This window comes from Monodelphis domestica, chromosome 1, assembly GCF_027887165.1.
Source record: "Monodelphis domestica isolate mMonDom1 chromosome 1, mMonDom1.pri, whole genome shotgun sequence".
In the NCBI taxonomy this organism is placed as follows: Eukaryota; Metazoa; Chordata; class Mammalia; order Didelphimorphia; family Didelphidae; genus Monodelphis; species Monodelphis domestica.
Window position 1 is genome coordinate 205320242 of NC_077227.1, and position 23322 is coordinate 205343563.

A 23322-nucleotide genomic window follows, 5' to 3' on the forward strand; every position below is an offset into this window, starting at 1 on the left:
TAAGGAAGAAACAACTACACTTGGTTCTCACCCATTGAAATTGGTATATCTGTCCAATTCAAGGCACATTTCTGTGTACAGGTGCCCTCCTCATTCAGTACCACGGTGAGATCATCCTGACCAACAGCTACTTTTCCATCTGCCAAAGGTGCTACCAAGGGTTCCAGTTGTTTCCCTGTTGGAAAGAGCTCTTTGGTGGACCCTTTTCCATCCACCTACAAAAATAAAGTTTAAAAGTTCAGTACCCTAAAAGTGACCCCCAATTAGCTAGCATGCCCTTGCTCAAAAATATACAATTTAAGAACTAGAAAATGCTTAATACTGCTTTAGAACCTAAATACCACATAGGTTAACTCTTTCTCTACTCTAACAGAAGAGTCACAACTTGTTTGATAGAGAAAAAGAATTATCAGCCCATATTCATATTTTTAAAATAAAAGTGCCCTCTTATAAGGAGGGCTTCAAAACATTCAGTTTGGGAACTGGATCCATAGTAGCAGGAAGATGGGAAGCCCAAGTCAAGTCCATGAGAACTGCTTAATTGCCCAGTAGTGTACCAGGCACTATGAATAAAAAGACAGGTAACAAACTAGTCCCAGCTCTCTAACTCTGACTAATGAGGGCCAGTGATACACTACATACATCAAACACATCTATACAATAGCTAAGTGATAAATTCACATACAGTTTGGAGTCAAATGTGTGAAGAAAAAGTCTCAAGTTCTACGTTTGGAGTGGAAGATGTATGGCAAATGAGAAATCTGAGTTTGATTTTGAGTGATATGAAATAACACTGGTAGTCTTTTAAAAAATAGTCAACTATGCATTGCTGGACATGAATGAACACTTGGGAAAGCCAAGATGTTTTGAGCTGGCCCTGAACAGAGCTGTTGCTGGTAATCAACCCCCTTTATAACCAATGAAGTCCCAGCCTAGAGTTTCATGCTCTCCAGCCTCTGATTAGGGCCCAGTGAGAGCAGGAATCATGTCATTTGTCCTGTCACCATTCATGCATTTACTTCACAACGACCCACTCAGACTTTCTGCCTCCTTTTTTTTCCCCAGGAAATGATGATCAAAGCAACATTACCATTGCTATATAAAAGGACACAACAATCTACTACCTCATAGTTTCTCTCAGGATCCCTATAATTCAAGGCTATAGGTTGCCTAAAGAGAAGCTTCCTTCCCTCTGACAATTCTTCAATTTCCCACACCCACTGATGGATATCTCTATCCCACCATGTTTCCTTTCCTTTGTACCCTCTGGAATCCCAAATATATATATATATATATGTGTGTGTATATATATATACATTTGAGGCATTTGAGGTTAAGTGACTTGCCCAGGGTCACACAGCTAGGAAGTATCTCAGGTCGAATTTGAACACAGGGCCTCTCTTCAATAGGCCTGGCTTTCGGTCCACTGAGCCACCCAGCTGCCCCTAATCCTCTCTATTTTTAACAGGCTATCTTCCCATTAGATCTCTTCCTTTTGGGCTCTCTTCTCTACCTGTAATCAGAAAAGCACCACCCCCAATTGCTCTCTATGACTGGATATAACTTCTTTGCTCAAAACTCCCTCTCCACCCCCTAAACTTTTACACCAGGCAGGGAGGAGGGATAGGCATGCTATTTTTTTCCCTTCAATGCCATTTCCAGGCCCTCCTTACCACTATCACTTAATAAACCATCTTCCTCTGAGGTTCACTCCTTCATACTACCACAGATCTAGAGTTGAAAGGGACCTTTCATCTAAAAATCATATAATAATAATTATAATAATAAGAGCTAACATTTATATAGCACTTACTATATGCCAGGCTCAGTGCTAAGCGCTTTCCAATTATTATCCAATTTCCTCATTTTACAAAGGATATATCACCTTCTCCAGATCCTATTGGCTATTACCAGCCAATATTACCCAGATCACTTTCTCAAGGAGTTCAGAACTTGGCTCACAGTCCTTCTTTCCACTCCAATTTCTGATTTATCTCCCATTATTGCCCTCTCATTTACTCTAGAGCAAGACTTTTCAATTTTTTGTGTATCATGAATTCTTTCGTGAATCTAGCAAAACTTATGGTATCCTTCTCAAAATAATGCTTGAACTGCATAAAATAAAATGGATAGGATTACAAAGGAAACCAACTAATATAATTATCAAAATAGTTTCAAAAACACTTCATAAGAACTCTAGCTCTAGGATGCTTTCAGAAAATCCTGATACAAACTGATACAAAATGAAATGAGCAGAACTAGAACATTGTATACAATAAGAGCAATACTGTATGATGAACAATTGTGAATGATATAGCCATTCCTAGCAATATAGTAATCCAAAACAATCCCAAAGACTCATGATGAAAAATACCATCCACCTCCAGAGAAAAAATTGATGGAAGTCTGAATGCAGACCAAAACATACTATATTTCACTTTTTTCTTTTTTTTCCTTTTCTTTTCATTTGGTTCAAAATCTCTTCCATAAAATGATTGAAATGGGAAAATATTTAGGGTGGGAGAGAATTTGGAACTCCAAATTAAAAAAACAAAAAAGGAATGTTAAAAATTGTTTTTACATGTAATTGGGGGAAAAATAAAATACTATTTGGAAAAAAACAACAACCCTGCTCTAGTCTAACCAAAGTGGACCACCTACTCTCTGAAGCAAACAGAATATATTCTGAGCCCTAATATATACCTCCTCTCTCTCTACTTTTGTTCCCACTGTTTATACTGCTTAGTGTCCTCCCTTCCCCTCTTCTACCTGATGATTCTCACCTCGTCTTTAAAGCCCAGTACAAAAGGAGGCTCATTCATGAAGTCTTCCCTGATGCTCTTCACTAATGATACTTCAAGTCTCTAATGCACTTGAGTACAAGAAAAAATATTAACATGGTATTTGTGTTAGCATCATTCTAACTATAATTGACAGTAAATTCAATGAAAGAAGGGACCATGGTCTCATCTAAACTTTTTCCCCCAGCACCTATAATATTGCTTTGCACAGAGCTTATGATTGATAAGTTTTTATTGATTTTAACTGTGCTGGAAAGTTGCATTTACCATATGGAAATCTATTTCATTCTGGCTGTGTAGACAGTGGGATTTTTATAAAACAACACATTCCTTCAACTATGTTCTGCTGAGTCAAGTTGATGACTTACCCTTATGAGATAGTAGTCTCTCTTGAAACCCACGCAAATGGAATTTTCACACCATGCCATGGACTTGGGCACATCTGGTACACTAAAGTCCCCCTGAAGAAAGAGGGAGTCAATTCATCTGAGAAAGTTGTTAAGAATCAAAGATCATGATCTGTTAACCCTACCCTCATGCCCAGGGTGGAGCACAGAATTGAATCTGCTACCAAACACTGAACAAGAGATGTCTGGCACGAGATAAATACCCATTGGCTCAAAGAAGAATCTGAAGATAGGATGGTGAATTTGTATCCCAGATAGCTCTTAAAAGTGAGGAGGAACTTGGAGAAATAAGGAGCAGATTTATTATTTAGGAAGATTTTTTTTTAACCAGACCTGCAATATCATCACTGTAAAGAGTTCCCCCTACACTGAGGAACTTAATTATCAATGCAGTCCATCACCTGGCACCCAGAGATTAAGTAACTAACTAGTCCAGGGGCCCTATAGTGAGTATATTGCCCAGTCTTCCTGATTCCAAGATTTGCTTTCTAGCTGTTAGATCATTCATTCTCTGGGAGAATCAAAACACTGAAAACCTGGATTTTTGCTACAAATCATTTGGGAGGCCTTCAGAGTGAATGCCAACTCTAGCAAGGGCTTACATCCTGACTCACAATGGAACTTACTTGCAGTTCATGAAATTCTCTGTCCTTCCAAAAATATAGCTGGAGCTTCTTCTTCACAGCCACACACATCCTCAGTACTTCCTCACCTGTTTCAGTGTGCTGATGAAAGAATCACAAGCACTGTCAACAACAGTAGAGCAAATGAGGAAAATCCTACTGTCGTGCCATAGAACTGCCAAATAGCTCAAAGCCAAGATGCAGCTAAAAATAAATACTCTCATTATGTTTCAAATGATTTAGTTTAAGATAATCTCAGTGATTCTCTTATAAAATTCATGGTATCAGAGTAGCCCAATAGAATGCTGCTGGTACCAAACATATTTATGTTCAGAAACTGAAAAAAAAAAAAGACCAGCATCTCAGCCATCCTTTTTTCCAGATTGCCTACAAACCCAAATAGTAGTTACAGATTTAATAAATGTTCAACTCAAACCATATAGGCCTATGCCTAGATAAATTACATTTCCTTTTCTTTTTTGATGTCTCACACATATAAGCATATTATTCTTGATATCAACTGGATTAGAGGTCAGCAATCTATGGCAAATATGTCCCAAACAGCTCACAGGTCAATTTTCAGTGACTAGTTGCTGTCAGCATGTCCCCTTGCCCTCTTCTCTCCTTGTTGTCCCTCCCTACCTCCTATTCCCTAATTAAAAGCTCTCTGTCAATTCTGGTTTTCTAAAGTCAGCATAAAATTAGGCTCTTCCATTTCCCACCCAGCCAGCTCTTAATAGCTGGAAACTTACAAACACTCAGTTCTTCACCCTCCTGTCAAGTTAGTGACTGGTCAGACAACCTTTCAACATCCTGGAGCACACCAGAAAGAAAGAGCCCAAAGCCTTACCAAGGCAAACATTTAAGATTAGTAGCCTATGACCTAGATGAGTCTTACAAAACTATGTGTGGTGATCCTTGTGACACTAAAATCAATTCTATGTAGATTTATTATGTATACATACATAACATACATACATATATACACACATATACCTACAGGAATATGTATATAGACACACATACACACAAAGATGTCATTCAGGAAAAAAAAATTATTCACAGTATTCTTTCTTTCTGCCAATCTATTTCCCTCAGCTCTTTTTAAATCTTGCCTCAAATCCACCTCCCACAAAGTCTTTCTTGGTTTATTATACTCAAGTCTGATCCATTCTATAACTTTTATCTTCTCCATATTATGTTCCCAGCTGGTGCAATATGTTGTTTGTTACTGTTATTAGATACACACACATATCATTTTTCTAATCCCTCAAAAAAACCACTGCCCTAGTGCAAAGGAATGAATTTAGTACTAAGAAGGAACAAAAGAAATTTAAAACTCTATCTCTCTTGAGGAATTAATCATTGAGTTGGGATGACCAAAATGTACAAACATGAAATGAATCAGTAACAAGAAGAAGCAACATATTAGCAAAAACAAAACATAGTACCAACTAGAAACATAAATGTGGAAAGGATAAAAATGAGAGAAGGGGTCAGCCCTGAGGAGAAGAAATCAAGAAAGACTCCCTCCCTGCAGAAAGAAGGTGGATTTGGTGCCAGATTTGAAAAGAGGTGAGATAGAGACACTGGCCCAAAGGAAGAAAGAACACTGTGAATGTATCTGTCTCTTCCAAATGAAATAAGCTTCCTGAGAACAAAGACTATGTATTTATGCTTCCATATTTTCTGTACCTCAAAGCTCAATGGTGGCTGTGGAAGTTGATTTAATGGTCTCCTTTTATTATGTTTTTTAATATATATATAGTTAATAGGGATCTCTACAAGAATATATAGTCAATATATGTAGTCCTTTTATTATGTTTATATATATGTATATAGTCAATAGGTATCTCTATGGGAAAACTTTAATCCAAGGCTGCCATACTCTCATTCAGACAGCTTTTGGCCTAAGGTCTTAAAGGCCATATCAGTGGAGCTAAATCTGGGTCAGCCATATTGGAAAGCTTTCAGTGATAATAGATGAAAACTGCTTTCAAAGGACTAGTTTAGCAAACAATGAGACCCATGATTAGGAGGTTGAATTAGGGTAACTCATCACAAAGAATGAAAAACCTTGGAGGAGTTCATCTGTACCCACAAGAATACCCTATCAATGATGAAAACTTCACTTAAGGGGAGGCAGATAGGTACCAGACCTAAAATTTCATTGGTAAAGGGAAGTCCCAGGGGAGGAAACTACTTCTACTAATGCAGATTGACCCCTCTCTGCAACTTATAGTCTTAATGGCCCACAGCATTAAGAGGTTAATGACTTATCTAGAACCATAAGCTAGTATATATTAGAGATGAGATTTGAACCCAGGTCTTCCAAGTTCTAAAAACAGCTCTCTATGTAATTTGTCAACTGTCTCCCATTGAATACTTAAGCACTGGTATAAATATAGGTCATATTTTTCTGCAAATCTGCCTTAGACAAAACAAGAGTTCAGTTTATAATTGTATTTTTAACATGGGGGACAACAAAAGACAGAGAGCAGTGATACTAAAAATGAATACTTGATGTTTATTTGAATGACAAGATAAAAAAGTTATTACAGTAAAAAAAAAATTTAAACTCTTACCTTCTGCCTTAGTATCAATTCTATTTTTTTAAGCCCTTACCTTCCATCTTAGAATCAATACTATATGCAGACACTTCCCAGCTGTGTGACCCTGGGCAAGTCACTTGACCCCCATTGCCTAGCCCTTACCACTCTTCTGCTTTGGAGCCAATACACAGTATTGACTTCAAGACAGAAGGTAAGGGTTTAAAAAAAATACTGTATGCAGAAGAGTAGTATGGGCTAGGCAATGGGAATTAAGTGACTTGTCCAAGATCACACAGTTAGGAAGCATCTAAGGCAAGATTTGTCAATATGACTTCCCATCTCTAGGCCTGGCTCTTAATCTACTAAAGACACCTACCTGCCCACTCTTAGCATCAATTCTGAGGCAGAAGAGCAACAAGGGCTAAGCAATCAGGACAAATCAACTTGCTGAGGGTCACATAGCTAGTGTTCTGGGAGAAACACACCTAAGTTTGTATCAGGGTCTCACCCCAAAAATGGGAGATTCAAACTCCATTCAGAGCAGAAGAAAAGAATTTTATTTGAAGAAGAAGTTTTAAAGATAGTATAATAGTCTAAGCTGGTGGAATAACCTTAGGGGGTGGTAGAGTAGCATGGGAGCTGGTGGAACTGCAGCAGCCTCTGTGGTAGAATAGCGCCTTGAGCTGATGGAGTAGCTCTGAACTGGTGGAATAAACAGCTCTCCAGGTACAGAAGAGCAGCCTTGGAGCTGATAGAATAATGGAATAGCCTGGGAACTGGTGGAGCAACCCACCTTCATAACTAGAAAGTGTCTGAGGACAGATTTGAACCCTCCTAACTCCAGGCCTGGCATTCTATTTACTGTGCTACCTTACCTGCCCCTAGTAAAACTTTGTGCAATTATTTTTCACTGTATCTTTCTGTACTTTATTTCTCTTTAAAGAAAGGTCATTTTTTAGGGGCACAGCTTATTTGGAGGTTGGTCTATATTTAAACCAAAGCAAATATTATTTTTTTTCTGCTATTTTAGAAAATTCATGCAACTAGCCTACTCCATTAAGTAAGAAATATATAAAAAAGAATCAATAATCTTGCCTTTACTTACCTGGAGGTCACAGGTAAACAGAGAAGCCCCCTTTGCCTTTGAAACTGTAGTGATTTGTTGAAATGTCAATAGGTCATGAACATAAATATTATTTTCTGTTTTAAAAGAGACATATAATTACTTTTCAGTCATTCGACAGAGGAAGAAAAGGCATTTGATATGGGAAGTCTTAGATAACACCTTAGAGCAAACCTTTATAAATGTTGGTCACAAAACTAAAAAATGTATAATCTTTAGAGTAAGGATTCCTAACTTATTTTGTGTCCAGGACCCCTTTGGCCAACTGGTGAATCCATCTCAGAATAAATTTCTTTTTAAAAACCCTTACCCTGGGAGCAGCTGGGTAGCTCAGTGGATTGAGAGTCAGGCCTAGAGATGGGAGGTCCTAGATTCAAATCTGGCCTCAGACATATCCCAGCTGTGTGACCCTGGGCAAGTCACTTAACCCCCATTGCCTAGCCCTTATCACTCTTCTGCCTTGGAATAAATAAATAAAAACCCTTACCCTTAGAATCCCATTCCAATTTGGGGTAGTTTGAGTGACTTTAGAGCATTTCTGTTCTCTTTTTTACAGAAGGAGTTAAGTAAAGATACAAAACATGAGCCTAGAAAAGGATTCTAAAGTGTAATAAGGAGGGCTCCAGACAAGCAAGGAGGTCCAGTGAGTTTTATCCCAACACAAAGTCAAAGGCTCCTTTTCCTCATAGAAGTATGGGTTCCAAGGCATAAGAGCAGTAAGGACTAAGTAACTCGGATTAAGTGACCTTCCCAGAGTCACACAGCTAGGTAATATCAGCTGCCACATTTGACGTCTCAACTCCAGGCCTGGCACTCTATCCACTAAGCCACCTAGCTTTCCCTCAAAATAATGTTCTTAAATGCATAAAATATGATACAGAGAATCACAATTATACCTTTATGATTATACTAAACTATACCAAAATACAATTATTAGAAACAGACAGAAAACAAAACCCAATTTTGCAGACCCCAAATTAAGAACCTCTTGAATAAAGGAACAAAATGAAAAATTGATCTTGGCTTCAGAAAAAGATAACTGATTCACTTTTATGTATCAACCATAAAAAATTTTTTCAGGAAGTCACTACATCAGATTTCTGAACTTAGCTATCTCTTTCTTCAATCCATTTTTATCAAACACCTTGTATATTCAAAGCACTTTGGAAGGGGGTAGAAGTAGTACAGTTATGAAAAGTACAAAGTCCCTGACCAAACACAGCTTCTACTTTCCTGAGGTGTCAGGGTTGGAGACAGGACATAGACACAAATCAGAACAACACAAGGCAGCAAGTGACAAGGAAAAAGCAAAGATCCAGCCAGTGTGCTATAGGAAAATTTGAGGAAAAAGAACTTCAGTGGTCAGCTGGGGGGGGGAGGGGGTGAATAATTAAGGAAGGCCTCAAGGAGGAAGTGCCAACTAAACTGAGTTTTGAAGAAAGAAAAAGATTCTAATAGGTAGAGAGGAGTAGGAAGTGTTTTCCAAATCTTTATAAATGCATGGAGGTGAGAGACTACAGGACAGAAGTGAGACCCAGTTAAAAGTCCAGTTTCCTGGAATGGAGTGAATGGAGAGGTGTAGTGTGGAATAAGGATAGAAAAGTAATAGAAACCAGGCACTAGAGGACCTTAAATTCCATTCCCTTGGGGGCAGTTTCAGTGACTGAACCATTTCTTTTCCTTCTTTTCAGAAGTAAGGAGCTAAGAGATACAAACATAAGCCTAGAAAAGAATTCTAAAGAGTAAGATGAAGGGCCCAGACAAGCAAGGACAGCCAGTGAGTTTTATTCCATCTCAAAGATGAAGTCTTCTTTTTCACAGAGAAAAAAAAAATTAAAAATAAATGTATATATATATATACATATATATAAAAACGTTAATCTATATCTTTAATACCTCTAGGGTGATTTAATAAAATATATTCCACTTGAGGCTTGTAAACCTTAAAATATCTTAGACTTATAAATGTTGGAAATTTCACCATTGGGAAATGTCATACTTGGAAAATTTCTTACTGATAGTCTATTGGAATGTGAACCCCATTGGCATGGGAGGTTCCTCCTCCTCCCTTCTTAAGATTACTTTAGGACAGAAACCTTTTGCTGAACAATGGAAAGGGCTTTGACCTGTGCTTAAGCATAGAACAGGAATTTCTTTGAGTCATGATTGATTTTAGAATTGATACAATGGAGATACTTGGAATGACAGAACCAGGTCTTGGAAATTGCAATCTCCACCCTACTCAGTCCTAACAGGATTTAGGAAGGGCTGCAGCATAGATCAAAATTTAATTATTCCAATCTCTACCCTACTCAGGGTAACAGGATTTAGGAAGGGCTGTAGCAAAAGATCAAGATTTAATTATTTGAGAATATGACCTTCAACAGACATGTGCAAAGCCACAGACCTCTGGGCAGTCCTGGGTTAAGCTAGAGCCACCATTGGCACAGAGAAAATGATGGACAGTGATTGGTAGATGTGAGAACTGAGGGGAGGGAACTTGGATGGTTTCCTTAAAGATAGAGGGGTCTGAGGACTGAGGGGTTGGTTGGAGAGTTTTTTGGCTCTGAGAGGTTGTGCTGCTCTGAAGGAAGCTGGAGGTGGAGGCCGCTGAGACTGTTTCTCCATTTTGGTCACATGAGTAATAGGGACTGATCTCCTTTCTTTGCCCCAGCTATCTAAGGGCTTGGGCCTTTTGGCCCAGCCTAAACAGAAGGAGTATTTAAGCCCTATTCCCTTCTCTCCCCTTTCTCTCTCTCTCTCTCTCTCTCTCTCTCTCTCTCTCTCTCTCTCTCTCTCTCTCTCTCTCTAATTCCTTTCTTCCTCCTGTTTGTAATTAAACTCTATAAAAGGTTGACAGCTGACTTGAGTTTTCATTTAGGAATTACATAGCTGAATTCCTTGGTGACCTTAAATTAATATATATCAGTCTTTTAAAGTGATTTCCTTGTCACAGGCTACCCCTGAAACTACTTAAAGACTTCAGTGACCTATTTCCTCAAGCAAGGGGTCACAGATCCGTGAGCTTCACTTTAATTCTAGGGATAATTCTAGAATGGATCATGAAGGAAATGATAGGTAACTATTTAGAATGGAAAGAAATGATTACCAAGAGTTAACATGGCTTCATCAAAAACAGGTCATGCCAAACTATCCTCATTTCCTATTTTGGGCCAGATTAATGAATGAGTTTATGTTGTGGAACTATATCCTATAAGTGCTATTGCTGGATCAAAGGGTATGCACAGTTTTAAAGCCCTTTAGGCATAGTTTCAAAGTGCTCTGCTGAAAAGCTGGATCAGTTCACAACTCCATCAGTAGAACATTAGTATCCCAATTCTGCCACATCCTCTTCAGCACTTATTATTTTCCTTTTCTGTCATATCATCCAATCTGATAGGTGTGAAGTGGTACCTCAGAATTGTCTTAATTTGCATTTTTCTAATCAAGATGATTTAGAGCATTTTCCATGTGACTATATAAAGCTTTGACTTCTTCATCTGAAAACTGGCTATATCCAAAGAGATTAAAAAAAAAAAAAACCCTTACCTTCTGTCTTGGAATATTGGTTCCAAGGCAGAAGAGTGGTAAGGGCTAGGCAATGGGGGTTAAGTGATTTGCCCAGGGTCACACAGCTAGGAAGTATCTGCAGCCATATTTGAACCTAGGACCTCCCGTTGCTAGGTCTGGCTCTCAATCCACTGAGCCACCCAGCTGCCCTCTCAAAGAGATTTTTTTAAAGGAGAAAAGGGCATGTTTGTACAAAAATATTTACAGCAGCTCTTTTTGTAGTGGCAAAGAATTAGAAAATGAGGGATGTCCATCAACTATGATTGTAATGGAATACAATTGTGCTATAAGAAAAAATGAAAATAATTTAAGAAAAACCTGGAAAAGCCTACAGGAACTGATGCAAAGTGAAATGAGTAGAAGCAGCAGAACATTATACACAGCAACAGTAATACTGTATAATGAACATTTATGAATGACACAGCTATTCCTAACAATACAGGGATCCAAGAAAATCTTCAAGGATTCATGATGAAAAACACCATCTACCTCCAGAGAAAAAACAGGAGGTCCTAGGTTCAAATCTGGCCTCAGACACTTCCTAGCTGTGTTACCCTGGGCAAGTCACTTAACACCCTCTGACAAGTCCTTACCACTCTTCTGCCTTGGAACCAATATACAGTATTGATTCTAAGACAGAAGGTAAGGGTTGGGATTTTTTTTCATAATTAAAAAAACAACTATATGATGGGGAGATACAAATAGACAATACCTATTCTGAAAAATTTGTTGGGATTTAGGGGACTACAAATTCAATATAAGTCATGTGGTGTAATGTGGTTTGGCAGCCAAGAAAGCTAATGAGGTTTAGAATTGCAATAAGAGGAGCAATTTCTAGGAATAGGGAAGTGATTGTCCCACTGTATTCTGACTTGTTAGACCTAATCTGAAATATTGTGTTCATTTTGGGGTGTCACATAAATAAGCTAGTGTCCAGGGCAGGTTAATCAACCAATTAATTTCATATGAGGACCAACTGAGGAAACTATGCATGTTTAAACTTGGAGAAGAAAAGATTCAGGATAAACATGATACTGGTTTTCAACTATTTCAAAGCCTATCATGTGAAGAAGGAACTAAACTTGTTCCATTTGGCTCCAAGGGGCAGAACCAGGAGCAAAAAGTAAAAGTAACAAAGACAAAAACTTAGGTTCGATGTCAGGAAAATCTTCCTTAACAATGGGAAATGGCCAAAAGTAGAATGATCTCCCAAGAGACATGATGGGTCTCCTACCCTTTGCAAGTCTTCGGGCAGAAACCACTTGTTGGGTATATCATATTGGCAATGCTTTTCATGTACAGATTTGACTAGGACATCTTAGATTGCTTCCAATTCTCAAATTCTTTGATTCTGTGAAATTTCAAAAGGTAAATTTAGAGAAAGCCAAGATAGTAAAAAAGTAAGGTGACAAGAATGAAAGGCGGGTTGCAAAAGACTGAGAAGAGAATGGGAGATGTATAAATGGAGGCAACAAGCATAGATAAGCCTTTCTCTGAGTTTGGCTGAAATTGGGAGAAAAAAACTATAGAACAACAACTTGGGGAGATGGCAGTGAAGGTCATTTAAAACAATGGGAGATCTAGAGTCCCAGATAGCAGGGAAGTTACCATTGGATAAGAAGAAAATGAAGAAGAGAGTTAAGCCATGTTCTAGAAGGTAAGCCCTTAGAAGAGGTAGGAGAGGATACAATCAGAGAATGGAACAAAGGAAAATAAATTCAGGAATAATTTTTAAAAGGTTTTGAAGTGTAAAGCAAGGTAGAAGAGAGAACTCAAAAGAAGTTTGGAATAGCCACTGTGAAAAGTCAATTAAGGACTCTACTATCCTAGAGCCAATTAAGGAAAAACACAAAGATTGCCATGCAGTGAGAGCCCAGTTGAGATGAAATAAATATAATTAATTTAGTCAGTATGACTACATGACTTCCTCCAGCAGCATGCAGCACGCAGCACTCAGCATCCTATGAAGAATCTAGGTTTGGAGTCTGGCTAAAAACAACTGGTGACTGAGTAAGAAGGCAAGAAAGTCAGGACCTGGATAAGAGGGCAAGGGAGTCAAAGGGGAGCTTATAATTTATAGTTGACTGATAAACTAAGAAGCTCAGACTGTAAAGAGTAAAACCAGAGCAAGGGTGACAGAGTATCAATACTATCAGAACAGGCCCCCTACTTAGTGTTTATGGCCCAAGCAGGATGAGAGACCCTTCAGTGCTGATCCTCTACTGTACGTAGCCAAGGAGAGCAACTGCCTCCAACTAAGTATTCTGTGAAAAAGTTAACCAGGCTGAGTCTTTCCTCCCTGACACATGACATAATGGAAAACTCCCAAATACAAAAGAATCCTGTCTTCACTTACCTAACAAACTGATGAGAATCTTAAACTGGGAAACCACATGGATCTGAAAAATAAGCAAATCATTTAACTGAAACAAAACATGTTGAAAATCAACCAAGAGACATGATGTGTCTCCTATCCTTTACAAGTCTTCAGGCAGAACCACTTATTGGGTATGTCATACCAATGATACTTTTCATGTATGGATTTCAATAGGACACCTGAAGTTGTTTCCAATTCTCCAGTTCTTTGATTCTGGGAAATCCATACCTCATTTGGCTTCAAAACTTTTAAGGAAAGGATTCATAGTGCCTTTTTTATTTTTTAAACTCTTACCCTTTGAGTTGGAATTGATATGAACAAATCTATGGATTTTTTATCCATGACCACAATTTCTTGTAAAAAAAGACCTCACTTTGCATACATAAAATTTATATGAGATTTACCATCAGTGGATCGGAGTTAAATTCAAGGCTTGATATTCTTTGAAAAATGTTGGAAACTGTTTTTACATGTAATTGAGGAAAAAATAAAAGAAAAAGAACCTTACTCCATGAACCACAGGCTCATTGTTTCTCCATCATGCAAGAGAAATGGGAAGAATTGAAGCATTTGGCAGAGATAACCATTAAAGGGAGTACTGGAACTAGTCCCCTACCCCATTACAAGTTCTAGTCATCATTGCTACCCTGGTTCCTCACCTGCTGGATCTTTTTGGAGAAGTTCTTGTTGGATTTTTCTAGAGTTACTTCAAATCTGTTGCAACCTATGAAAAAGAAATAATTGCATGTAGTTCTAATGAAGGTATACATTAATCAAAACCCTCCCCAAAAAACAAACAAAAAACCCAGTAAACTTCTTTGTGTGAAATATCAAAAAGAGAAGCATTCACAGATCAAAAATTTCCTGTTGTCTTTGCTAAAAACAGGTGAAATGTTAACTTCAACTTGAAAGCACAAGATCTCATGCTCCTTTCTCTTAGCAGGTCAGTAAGATCCCAACAGGAGAATTTAGTTCAGCCAAAAAGCATGTCGGGCAGCAGAACCCACTCTTTCTTACAAGGGCCTACACAAGGAATTCTGAAAGAAAGAAAAGGGCTTTCATGAAGTTGTCAAATGCAAAACCAATCCCAAAGACAACTTTGGATCTAGACCAATTGAAGCCTGGGAGCTATTCTATGAACCACAGCACAGGACAAAGCACACAATCAATTCCAACTCAAGGATTAAAGCTGATTCAAGCATCCAAACTTACTGCCACTTTCAAGTGATGCTACATCTGCTGGTACTGTTGCAAAAAGGAGTAATATATTATATACCACAGAAATAAATTAATTTGATCCAACTCCTGCACAATCTGTCTAAAAGTCAGTCTCAGAAATGTCTCCGGAAACAAAAAGATATAGCCCTTGGGGTACATTTTCATTTTTAAATAATTTTAATATTTTCCATCCAGATATCATCCTATTCTGTGTGCAAGAAGTGATTTTTTTTTCCTTTCTAAAACCATTACCTTCTGTCTTAGAATCAATAATTAGGGATTGGTTTCAAGGTAGAAGAGTGGTAAGAGCTAGGCAATGGAGGTTAAGTGGCCTGTCCATGAACACACAGCTAGGAAGTGTCTGAGGCCACATATGAACCCAAGATCTCCTGTCTCCAGGCTTGGCTCTCTAACATTGAGATACCTCACTGTTCCTCTGTGATTATTCTTTGAGGTTGTCACCATGGCCATATCACCAAAGACCCTGTTTTACTTCCTCCAAATCTGCTACAAATGAAGCTTCTGATGATGGAGTCCACAAAGGGAAAGTGTGCTGGAAACTGAATTATGTCCTGGGGTGACATAGTCTCCTCCAAGAAAAAAAAAATCTTAACTATGTCATCCTTGATGTAATATTTTGCTTTTCACAAAGGGCTTATTTATTTTACCCAATAAGAATTCTCTTAGTATTTTTTAAAAGCACAAAATGTAATGGGAATAGGACCAAATGGAGAGGTGTAGATGAAGGTCAAACTGAAATCAACCTTTTTCCCTTCCCCAAAGGATAAACTAGTTTTAGCCCCATGTGGTCCAATCCTGAAAAAGTTCTATAAATTCTAGAAGAATATGAGCTCTATTTAGAAGATAATGTAGTAGAGTGAAAACAACACTGAGTCAAGAGTCTAAGGTGGGTTCAAATCCCACCTCTATTGGTTTGGAAAGTCTAAAATGACCAGGACCACTAGGTCCACTTTAGAGATAACCTGATTCTTCGAGACAAAAAAAATTTTAAACCCTAATCTTTTGTCTTAGTATCAATTCTAAGGCAAAAGAACATCAAGGGCTAGGCAACTGAGGTTAAGTAACTTGACCAGGGTAACATCTAAGAGTGTCTGAGATCATATTTGAACTGAGGTCCTCCTGACTTGAGGCCTGGTACTCTATCCACTGCTTTGGCTTCTGAGGGGTCTCTGAAATAGAAACAGAACCTCTAAGTCTCTATAATTCCAGACCTACGTTCCCAAGGGCTAGGTTGGAACTAGATTCATTTCTAGGGTTATTAGGGAAAGAATAAAGTTTTCTGAAGCACCTGATTAATATCAGATTTCCTCATCCTCTGAATTATGTTAATATTATTCTTCCTATTTGCTTAGGAGATAAAAGAAACACCTGAAAATTACATAATTTTGCAAAGGTACTAAAGATGAGAGACATATCTCCTATGTTTACCCAGGCTATATGACATATACTGCTGAAAGTTGGCCATTTGTAACTTGTCCATGTGCTTATAATAAACATACATATCAAATCTACAGAGATGGAAAACTAGAAAGGGATGTGGGTAATGGTTTGTTTTTTAGTTAAGTTTTAGGAAGACTTAGCAAGATGATTATTTTTAAGTTATACTATATTATTTTTGACAAAGGTTCAGAAAATAGACTTGCCCAAACTCACACAGCAAAGTGGAAGAGAGAAGACTGATACCCTTGTTTTCTGACCCCAGTCTAGCCCTTGTTCTGAGACATGGTGAAATGTTTCACCATCAAAGGAATATCCAAGTATCCTGACCAGGGCTTTTTAACACCAGCTTACAAGGGATAACCTCCAGTAACTGAAGGACAATGTTCAGTACCTCCAAGGTCCTCTCATCCTCATGAACAGTTGAGGAAACTGCAGCCTAAAAAAGTTAGGAGACTTGCCCAAGGTCACAAAGATAATCAGTGGCAGCACTAAGATTTTAGCCCAAGTGATCTGATTCCAAATTCCACATTTTACCTATATTATTTCATTTCATCCTAAACTCTTATTTTCTGTCTTAGTAACAATACTAAGACAGAAGAGCAGTAAGAAGGGATTAAGTGGCTTGCCCAGAGTCACACAACTAGGAAGTGTCTGAGGCCAGATTTGAACCCTGGTCCTCCTGACTCCAGGTCTGACACTCTATCCATTGAGTCATCTAACTGTTCCCTCTCATTTCACCTTTACACTAGATCTTGAATAAGAACCCACATCAACTGATTCCCAGTATAGCATTCTTTTCCTTCTATCATCTACAGGGAGCTTTTTATTCATTTAATATGAACAAAAGGATCCCTGGATGCTAGTCAAAGGTCTAAATCAAGAGTCATGGAGTCACTGAATTTTAGAGTTGAAAGGAATTATAGATGCTTCTTCTTGTCTATAATACTCTACAACAAAAAGGAAGCCATTTGGGCCTTATCACTATCTTCTTTACCATTGAAAGGGCCATTTACTCAAGGTCTTTGCTACTCACCAACATCCTTCCGAATCCTGTAAAGGAGAAGATGACCTTGTTTGGTTCCAACGAGAAGCCATTCCTCTGGAAGGAAAGAGATGAAGTTCAGTGAGACTTAATAGAAGTCCACTTCCCCAATCCAATACTCCCTAACAGAACTCACAAGTGTACTATGAAGAATGTGAAAAATCAGAGCAACTTTTAACAACTGCTATCTTACAATGCTGGAGAATGTATTCATTCATGAGACCTTGGGGGCAGCTGCATAGCTCAGTAGATTAAGAGCCAGGCCTAGACAGAGAAGGTCCTACGTTCAAATCTGGTCTTAGACACTTCCCAGCTGTAACCCTGGGAAAGCCACTTAACTCCCATTGCCTAGCCCTTACCCCTCTTCTGTCTTGGAACCAATAATACACAGTATTGGTTCCAAGACAGAAGGTAAGGGTTTAAAAATTTTTTTACTAAGCCCAGAACTGTGCTAGGCATTATGGGAAATATAAAAGAATTTATAAGATATAATACCAGCCCCAAGTTGTTCAAAGATGATTCAATAAATCAAAGGCTTCTCTCTGAAAATAGACGATTAAAACTGAAGATATTTTTAGTCTGAAAAGACAAATGCTGATGGGTTATGAATGAATCTATAATATCATATATTTTGAGCTAGAAAGAACTTCAGAGTCATCTGTATTCTAGTCCAACTCCTTCATTTTACAGATCAAGAAACTGAGGCCAAGTAAGTGAAAAGACTTGAAAAAGGTCACACAAGCAGGCAAGATAGGGATTAGAAAACCGACCTCTGAAGTCAAATGCTACACTCCAGGATCTGCTGCAACACACAAACTCTTGTAGATATAACAGCTTAATTTCTTGAGGATAAAGTCATGGAAGACAACTATATCTTCTCACAATCATTTCTTGGCACTACTGCAAAGCTGTATCACATAATTTGGTATTTATTTTCCTTTGATGTTAAGTCAAATAATTTATCTCTGCCTAGGATCAATGTGTTGCTAGAGAAAGGATAAATGAAGAACCAAATCTGGTTGCTGTTATGGTTTTTTCTAAAGTTCATTTCCTCAGGGTCTAGAGGACAGATTTTTTTTTTAACACAAACAGTAAATATGTAAATAGAAAGTAAAAGCAATGTGAGTCTCTTGAAATTTTTAAGAGGCAATTGAAAAACAACTATATTCTATTGGAATAGAATGTTTAAAAAAGGAATACAAACAGCATTTGCATTTTTTAAAATACTTAGTATATTTTTAAATATTGTTATTTCAACTATTTAAAAGTTTGACCCATGAACTACTAAATTTAAGAATACTAAAATTATATTAAATAAAAATTGAATGAATAGAAAAAGAAATAGAAAAAGAAAAAAGAAAAGAGGGAACTTTACCTTCATATACAGTATACACAAATTAAAAGTGTAAACTCTAACTTTAAAAAAGTGGAGGCAATGAAATTATTTTAGGAGTACTATATATAGACAGATATCCCTTCCACACTGTAAAGCTGTGCCCCCATGATCTGGAAAATCCAAATAAAATTTTTTTTACCTTCCCTTCATATCAGAGAAGAAGTTTGAAGTTTTACTTTTTCTATCATGGAATGTTTGCAGTACTTTATTGTAAATTTTAGGTTAAGTACATATTTCTGCGCTTCTAAATTTTTTCTTATGCCATCTATTGGCCATTGAATGTCATCTGCAGACATTCACAAAATTCTCAAAAAATTCCCCTTTAGGGTCTTGATCAATGATATGTGTTAAACCCAGTGGAACTGTGTGTCAGATATGGAAAGGGGGTGGGGGAAGAGAGGGAAAGAACATGAGTCTTGTAACCATGGAAAAATATTCTAAATCATCTAATCAAATAAAACCAAATAAATAAACAAACAAATAAATGAAATTCCCATTTAGTTTCTTATGCCAAACCATGATATATCAAAACCATGATGGGGAAAATCACAATGTGGAAGGAATAACTATATTTATTATTCTTTGTGTCAAGGAAGTTCATACCCTCCCCCTCCTGGATAGCTTGACCTGTCCATCAACATTCCAGACACAACACAGTTGCACCAGGTTTTGTTTCCGTGAACGTGCTCATAATAGTCAATAAAAAGTGAGGAAGAGGTCTTGACCCAGGCTTTGGGCTTTTTGAAAAAAAGTGAGAAGAGAGCAGGCAGGTAAGAGGGAAGGAGGAAGAGACTTGCAGGCTAGGCACCTCGTTGTCAGGTTACTTGAGGAATGATTGTCTACCCTTTCTAATAAACTTTATAAAATATATATCTGGGTAGAAATATTATTTCAATTCTTACATTTCTATGCCCAATAATGACTAGACAGATAACAGATAAAACATTTAAGTGTTTTCTATGTACCAGACACTGTGCAAAAATACTAGGAATAAAAACACAAGTAAGCAAGACTCTCTCTGTCCAGAAGGAGCTTACACTGTAATGGAGGAGGAGGACATCATATAATGGCAGCTGGAAAGGGACAATGGGATATTCCAAGCTCTGGCATGACTGGAGCTGGTAGCTGAGAAGTGAGATGGAAAAACCTGGTATCAGACAAGATAAGGGGAAGCTCATTATGAGTGTCTAGGATGGCTCCAGGGATTGGGTGCCTTCAGAATCATCAGAGGGAAAGACTATCTCAGTAAAAGGTACTATTCCTTTGCTCTTCACTAATGAAAACAAAAAGACTGAAAAAAGCAACTACCTCCTTCCCTTCTGTGCACAGATATATGTATGGGTATGGATCAATAAATATATTGTCAGATGGCTAGGGGAAGGGGATGAAGGCAATATTAAAAAAATACCATTAAATCAAAAGAGAAAAGAAAAACCCAAGCCAAGTTAGAGAAAATAAAGAGAAAAGGCATTTATTAAGTCCCTACTATGATCCAAGCACTATACTAAGTGTTTTGCAAATATGATCTCATTTGATTCATACACCACTCCTGGGAGGTAGGCACTATATCATTCCCATTTTTTTACAGTTGAGGAAAGTGAGGCAGGCAGAGGTTAAATGATTTGCCCAGAGTCACAAAGCTAATGAGTAACTGAGGCTAGAACTGAACTCTTCCTAACTTCAGGCTCAGCATTCTTATCCACTGCACCACCAGATACCTTAGAAAGTAGAGGGAAGTAAAAAAAAAAAATTCAGACATCCACAAGAGATAAAATCCAATAAAGGGGCTTATCACTATAAAACCCCAAGGTCTCAGACACTTTAAACACAAATGCATCAAGTATAAGTAACAAGCCAAGAGAACTAGGGATACTAACAAAGAGGTGGACTTGACATCACACTTATCAAGGAAATTTGGTGGAATAAGACCCATGGGAGAAAACAGGAAGCACAATCATTTCTCAACAGGATAGACCAACAACGTAAAAAATCCCTCAACCACCTGGCAGCCTAATAGTGGAAAGTAAGGAGAAATAAAATATAACTAACATGGAAAGCAGATGGTTGTGTCCACTGTTGTAACAGCTATTTGTTGTCCCTAGATTTGAAATACCTGCAGTCTTATCAAAATGGTTACCTCAACCCTTCAGTTTTGGCTAAAAGGATTTCTTTCACAATTGTAAAAATACTTATCACCTCCCCTTGTCAAGTGAATGTCTTCTGCCAGCTACATGTGAAATATTCCCCCAGAAATCTCACTTTTCTCCCTTGTATGATTCCTCCTTTCTCCACCCTTCCCATGTCTATGTAAGCTATTAAATTTCTTTGCTTTTGTTTTAGCCTCCAATCTGACTCATAGTCAGTCAATGGACCTCCCCTGCCCCCCAGTCCCATTAACAGCCAACGTTACTCTTCTCAGTTGAGAAAATCCCCTGATAGCTCTATGAATGAAATATAGCTATAAGAAGGTATAGCTATTCAAAAGAAACAGAACAGGGAACAGTAGGGACAGAATAGCACTATATATTATATTGGATATAATCACATGAAGAAATCTAAGAACCAAAGGAGGGGAGAAGTATGGTAGAGAATATTTTAATGAAATCAAAAAGGAGTAATACTGTAAGCAGTAAAGTGGTTAAGTAGAGAGCCAGGCCTGGAGTTAGGAGGTTTTGGGTTCAAAACTGGCCTCAGACACTTCCTAGCTATGTGATCCTGGGGCAAACCACTTAATCCTAATGGCCTAGCCCTTACTGCTCTTCTGCCTTAGAAATGATACTTACCATCAATTCTAAGACAGAAGGTAAGGGTTTAAAAAAAAAATAAATGTAGTAATACTGTCATCAGAATATATTTTAAACCACCTGGGCAGAAAGAGGTCTACAGAAAACATCACAATAACATGACAGCAAAGGAAAGTAATGAATGTTGGTGGGGATGTGGAAAAATTGGGACATTAATGCATCGTTGGTAGAGTTGTGAATTGATCCAACCATTCTGGAGGGCAATTTGGAACTATGCCCAAAGGACGCTAAAAGACTGTATGCCCTTTGATCCAGCCATAGCACTGCTGGGTCTGTATCCCAAAGTGATCATAAGGAAAAAGACTTGTACAAGAGTATTCATAGCTGCGCCCTTTGTGGTGGCAAAAAATTGGAAAATATGGGGATGCCCTTCAATTGGGGAATGGCTGAACAAATTGTGGTATATTTTGGTGATAGAATATTCTTGTGCTCAAAGGAATAATAAAGTGGAGGAATTCCATGTGAACTGGAAGGACCTCCAGGAAGTGATACAGAGCAAAAGGAGCAGAACCAGGAGAATATTGTACACATAGACTGATACACTGTGCAACAATTGAATGTAATAGACTTCTCTACTATCAGCAATGCAATGATCCAGGACAATTCTGAGGGACTTATGAGAAAGAATACTATCCACATTCAGAGAAAGAACTGTGGGAGCAGAAACACAGAAGAAAAATAACTGCTTGATCACATGGGTCGATGGGGATATGATTGAGGATGCAGACTCTAAACAATCACCCTAGTGCAAATATCAATAATATGGAAATAGGTCTTGATCAATGACATATGTAAGACCCAGTGGAATTGCATGTCAACTACAGGAGGGAGGTGCAGGGAGGGAAAGAACATGAATCTTGTAACCATGGAAAAATATTCTAAATTAACTAATTAAATAAAGTTTTCCAAAAAAGAAAAAAGAAAACATCACAAGTGAGGCACAGCAGTATAATATATAGTAGAGACTGAGACTTTAATTATCTGGATTATCTTCTGAAGTTTCCCCTCTCTGCCAAAAGCAGAGCACCTCAAAATGTGAATTATACCATCATCCAAAAGGTGGAAATTCCAAAAGGAGGTTTTAATTTCAGTGCTGGAAATGACAGAAACCTTGATGGTGAAGTGAGTACTTCTACTTTTAAGGAGGAATTTCTATTTTTGATCTGATTTTCACCAGGTAAGAGGAACTGGTTTCAGTGATAGAAGTGATGGAGACCTCAAAGGGAAGTGAGTACTCCATCTTTTAAGGAGAAATCTCTATTTTTTTAATTTTTTGTTTTGTTTTGTTTTTCAATTACACATAGAAACAATTTTTGACAATTGTCATCTGACATTTTTCTATTCAAATTCTCTCCCTCCTTCCCTTGCTACCCCCATCCCCACTCCAGGCAGTAAATAGTTTGATATAGGTTATTCCAGTGGTGTCATGCAATACATAGAATTTTCTATTTTGAATATGATTTTCACCAGGAAAGAGGAATTGGTCGGGACATTAATGCATTGTTGGTGGAGTTGTGAATTGATTCAACCATTCTGGTGGATGATTTGGAACTATGCCCAAAGGGTGCTAAAAGACTGTCTGCCCTTTGATCCAGCCATAGCACTGCTGGGTTTGTACCCCAAAGAGACCATAAGGAAAAAGACTTGTACCAAAATATTCATAGTTGTGCTCTTTGTGGTGGCAAAAAATTGAAAAATGAGGGGATGCCCTTCAATTGGGGAATGGCTGAACAAAATTGTGGTATATGATGGTGATGGAATACTATTGTGCTCAAAGGAATAATGAACTGGAGGAATTCCATGGGAACTGGAACAACCTCTAGGAAGTGATTGATGCAGAGTGAAAGGAGCAGAGTCAGGAAAACATTGTACACAGAGACTGATACACTGTGGTACAACAGAATATAATGGACTTCTCTACTAGCAGCAATGCAATGACCCAGAACAA

General features: G+C 37.9%; 1 protein-coding gene across 3 annotated transcripts in view; it reads right to left on the minus strand.

The window, feature by feature from the left end:
* Positions 1–23322, minus strand: part of VPS39 (VPS39 subunit of HOPS complex) — a 70934-nt gene that overhangs the window by 35736 nt on the left and 11876 nt on the right. For 2 of the 3 annotated variants that reach the window (XM_001362136.4, XM_056810326.1), the window contains 7 exons: positions 17166–17231; positions 14113–14177; positions 13433–13475; positions 7489–7583; positions 3835–3933; positions 3170–3262; positions 32–215 (listed from right to left, as the gene is read on the minus strand). In XM_001362136.4, the coding sequence (XP_001362173.1) occupies positions 32–215; positions 3170–3262; positions 3835–3933; positions 7489–7583; positions 13433–13475; positions 14113–14177; positions 17166–17231 (645 nt within the window). Of the gene's footprint in view, positions 1–31; positions 216–3169; positions 3263–3834; positions 3934–7488; positions 7584–13432; positions 13476–14112; positions 14178–14665; positions 14699–17165; positions 17232–23322 lie in introns of all 3 variants that reach the window. The other variant, XM_056810327.1, reaches the window with a different exon arrangement.